This window comes from Bison bison, unplaced genomic scaffold, assembly GCF_000754665.1.
Source record: "Bison bison bison isolate TAMUID 2011002044 unplaced genomic scaffold, Bison_UMD1.0 scf7180017864117, whole genome shotgun sequence".
NCBI lineage: Eukaryota > Metazoa > Chordata > Mammalia > Artiodactyla > Bovidae > Bison > Bison bison.
The window spans coordinates 215,720-219,401 of NW_011494689.1; the positions used below are offsets into that span (position 1 = coordinate 215,720).

The window sequence follows — 3,682 nt, forward strand, 5'->3', positions numbered from 1 at the left end:
CCTTGACTAGACGAACCTTTGTTGGCAAAGTAATGTCTCTGCTTTTGAATATGCTGTCTAGGTTGGTCATAACTTTCCTTCCAAGGAGTAAGTGTCTTTTAATTTCATGGCTGCAATCAACATCTTCAGTGATTTTGGAGCCCCCCAAAATAAAGTCAACCACTGTTTCCACTGTTTCCCCATCTATTTGCCATGAAGTGATGGGACTGGATGCCATGATCTTAGTTTTCTGAATGTTGAACTTTATGCCAACTTTTTCACTTTCCTCTTTCACTTTCATCAGGAGGCTCTTTAGTTCTTCTTCACTTTCTGCCATAAGGGTGGTGTCATCTGCATATCTGAGGTTATTGATATTTCTCCCGGCAATCTTGATTCCAGCTTGTGCTTCTGCCAGCCCAACGTTTCTCATGATGTACTCTGCATAGAAGTTAAATAAGCAGGGTGCCACTAATCACAACTACTAATTTTAGGTAGTGTGCTTTTTCCTCTTGGTTGTTTTCAGAGAACTGGGTTAGTATAACACTTCAAAGGGACCGTTTCCCCTCAACATGAAGACACGTTTTTTCATGGAGAATAAATTTCTAAACCTTTCTTAGTCCTGAGGCCTGCCACATGCCCTCTTCAGAAAGTTAGGGTCAGGGACTTTGCTAGTGGTCCAGTGGCAAGACTCCACACTCCCAGTGGGGCCCTGGTTCGATTCCTAGTAAGGGAACTAGATCCCGGGTGCCAAAACTAAGAGCTGGCACCACCAAATAAATTAAAAAAAAAAAAAAGTTGTGGTCAGGTAAAGGATCTTGATTTGAATCAGATCTCTACTGCTTCTGAGACGTGATATGCTCTACGTACTATTGACACTTGGCCACGTGGAACACACCAGAGGGTGGGCTACTTTAAGCCATATGGCCAGTTATGCAGGGCCATGAACACAGGAAATTGTGAACTCTGTAAATAATAACATACTTGTCAGAACTATTGTGTGAATTCAACAAGAATAGCTAAGGATAGTAAAGTTAAAAAAGAGACAGTTCCTCTTTTCTTGGCTAATGATCAAGCAGAAGTTAAAGGATATTGAAATCTAGGTATGATATCCCAACTCAATTTCCTGACTGCTGTTATCAGCTCTTGCCTTGTTGCTGAATTAGACAAAAGGCTTTTGAGGCTTATCTACCAAGGAGACCTATCAATATAAGATCTATGAAATCTACTTATACTACAACTTGCAGCTGCCCCTCCCCCACCCTCATTAGCAGGTCTGCTAGCCTAGCTGATTTTGAAGTTCTGGAAGGTGTGTATATTGATTTCTTTCCTTCCCTTACTGAAATGCAGACCCAAGTCTCAGAAAGCTTCTCCCACAATAAGAACATTCACAAAAATATAAATTGTGGAGAGAAAAACAATATAATCTTTACATAAAAGTGATTGAAAATTTTTTTTGCCTAAATTCACTAACAAGTGTTTTTCAGAAAAATTAGATTTAATTGGATTAACAAATCACAAAGGGAAACTCAATTTGCAAACAAAATATTTCTCCCTACCCGAACATGTATAAGCCAATAGGGTACACAGAAAATCACACATGGACTCATACACACAAACAATGCTTTATTAGGGGTTGAAAGACAGAAAATGACTGAACTGAAAGAGATCTCTAGTCTATAATCTTCACTTTAGAGATGAGTAGGATGGGGTAAGTGGCCCGCCTCCAAGAGCAAGTTTGTGAAAGACAGGCACCAAACTACAGGTTTCTTTCTTCATATTTGTAGTGATGTCATAGGTACCCTGTGTGATGCTGATAAAGATTCTGGGTGTGAAATAGTAAACATGAAATGAGTCCCATGAAGCAGTCTGTTTAAGATCATTGACAGATCTGAGAGTTTTCCAAATGGCCTTCCCCTTATGGTCTGGGAAGAAAATGTCCATAATATAATTCCTATAGGATTAGAGGAAAGAGGGAAGGCAATGAAGGTTCCATTTCTGCTAGGAATATCCACCGCTGAGAGGGACATATCTGTCTCCATGGATGTCATCTGCTCTGCAAAAGCCCTGCCCTGAGACTTTCAGGTATTCAAGAAAGGAATCGGCATATTAGACCCAGAAACAGGAACCTGACACCCAGTCCTTACTCCTTACACATAGAGAAGCCAGAGTCTTTATTCTGCCTCCATGGGGCAGAGGACTAGGAGAGGGAAACATGAAGTTCACTCTCTTAGAACTGAGCACACCCACTTTCTTTTAAACAAAATTTAAAACAGGCATAAGTAATTTAAGAAAGTAGAAATATTTTCTAAGATGCAAGGCATATAGATTGTCAATTACCCTTCAAGCTCACCCACTGGAGGGAAGGTTTGGCAGAAACACCTGCTTCATTCATAAGCTGCGGAATCAGGAGGCTGATATATGCAAACACTTCAGAGATATATCTTTAGGTTAACTACTCGAGTAAGGAGAAAAATCACTGGAGAGTTAGACCCATTAAGGAGTGAGTGGGTGAAAGGCACCTTCTTTCTTGGCAAGTCCTTCTCTTCTCTCCTCATCACTTTCTCAGAGAAAAGAAGTTGGGGTGGGGCGGGGGGCGGCAGTGAAGTGGAAAGGGGATGTGAGAAGAGTAATTTCTGTGAGTACAAGAGTAAGCATAGCTAGGGGCCTGTCTACAATGCAAGAAATGCAGGTTTGATCCCTGGGTTGTGAAGATTCCCCTGGCAATCCACTCCAGTATTCTTGCTTGGACAAGCCCATAAAAAGAGGAACCTGGAGGGCTATATAGTCCACGGGGGTTACAAAAGAGTTGGACACTTAGTGACTATAAAACAATAGGGGCCATCAGGAACATTAAGTGTTTGGGCCAAGAGTTCTTAGAAATAGTTATCTTGAGGGAAAGGGACCATAGCCTGCTCCTTGACCTCAGCCTTCCTTGACCTGCTTTCACAGGGAACATGAATCTGACGTGGACCCTTCTCCTCCTCCTCCTGCTGGAGCTAACTGTCTTCGCTTCAGGCCTGCCCTTCTCAAGACGGCACATAGATAACCCCAGGTCATGGGTTCCTGGGGGACAGCACCGATACTGCGATGTGATGATGAGGCGACGGTGGCTGATCCACAGGGGTAGATGCAAGCAGATCAACACCTTCATTCACGAGGATCTGGCCACCATAGCAGATTTCTGCACAACTCCAGCTGTGCCCTGTACCAGCAGCGGCTCCTTGCTGAGCTGCCACAACAGCTCTCACGACGTCAGCGTCACAGACTGCTTTGCCAAGGCAGGAACCCGGCCGCCCTACTGCCACTACCAAAAGAAGGACTCCATCAGGCCCATCTGTGTGGGCTGTAAGAACGGGGCCCCTGTTCACCTGGATAGCTAGGTTCCTCCCAGCTCTGACATGGGAAGCGGATTGCACTCTACATCTCCGGAGCTTTGAGGCTCTGCCAAAGTCTTCCCTGTAAATGCTTCTCTTGCCTGCGGATCCCTTATTTTTCCTAGTCACGAGAATCTCTCTCCCCTAGCCTCTCCCCAAACCCTCACTTCACACCCGACCCTTATTTTTCTTCTTGACTGAGCGGCGGGGGGTTCGCAGGGCATGTGGGATCTTATTTATCTCAGCAAGAATGGAAGCTGAGCCCCGGTATTGGGAGCGGAGTCTTAACCATTGGACCACCAGAAAAGTCTCCCCATGGTGTAGGTTTT

The 3,682-nt window shown here is 44.2% G+C and overlaps 1 protein-coding gene across 1 annotated transcript; it reads left to right on the top strand.

Moving 5' to 3' along the window:
* The first annotated feature begins 1,821 nt into the window (after positions 1-1,821).
* LOC104988186 (ribonuclease 4-like) lies at positions 1,822-3,459 on the top strand. The gene is made up of 2 exons (XM_010839430.1): positions 1,822-2,061; positions 2,929-3,459. Exon 2 carries the CDS (start codon positions 2,934-2,936, stop codon positions 3,357-3,359), a length of 426 nt encoding a protein of 141 aa, XP_010837732.1. The 5' UTR covers positions 1,822-2,061; positions 2,929-2,933; the 3' UTR covers positions 3,360-3,459.
* The last annotated feature ends 223 nt before the right edge of the window (positions 3,460-3,682 follow it).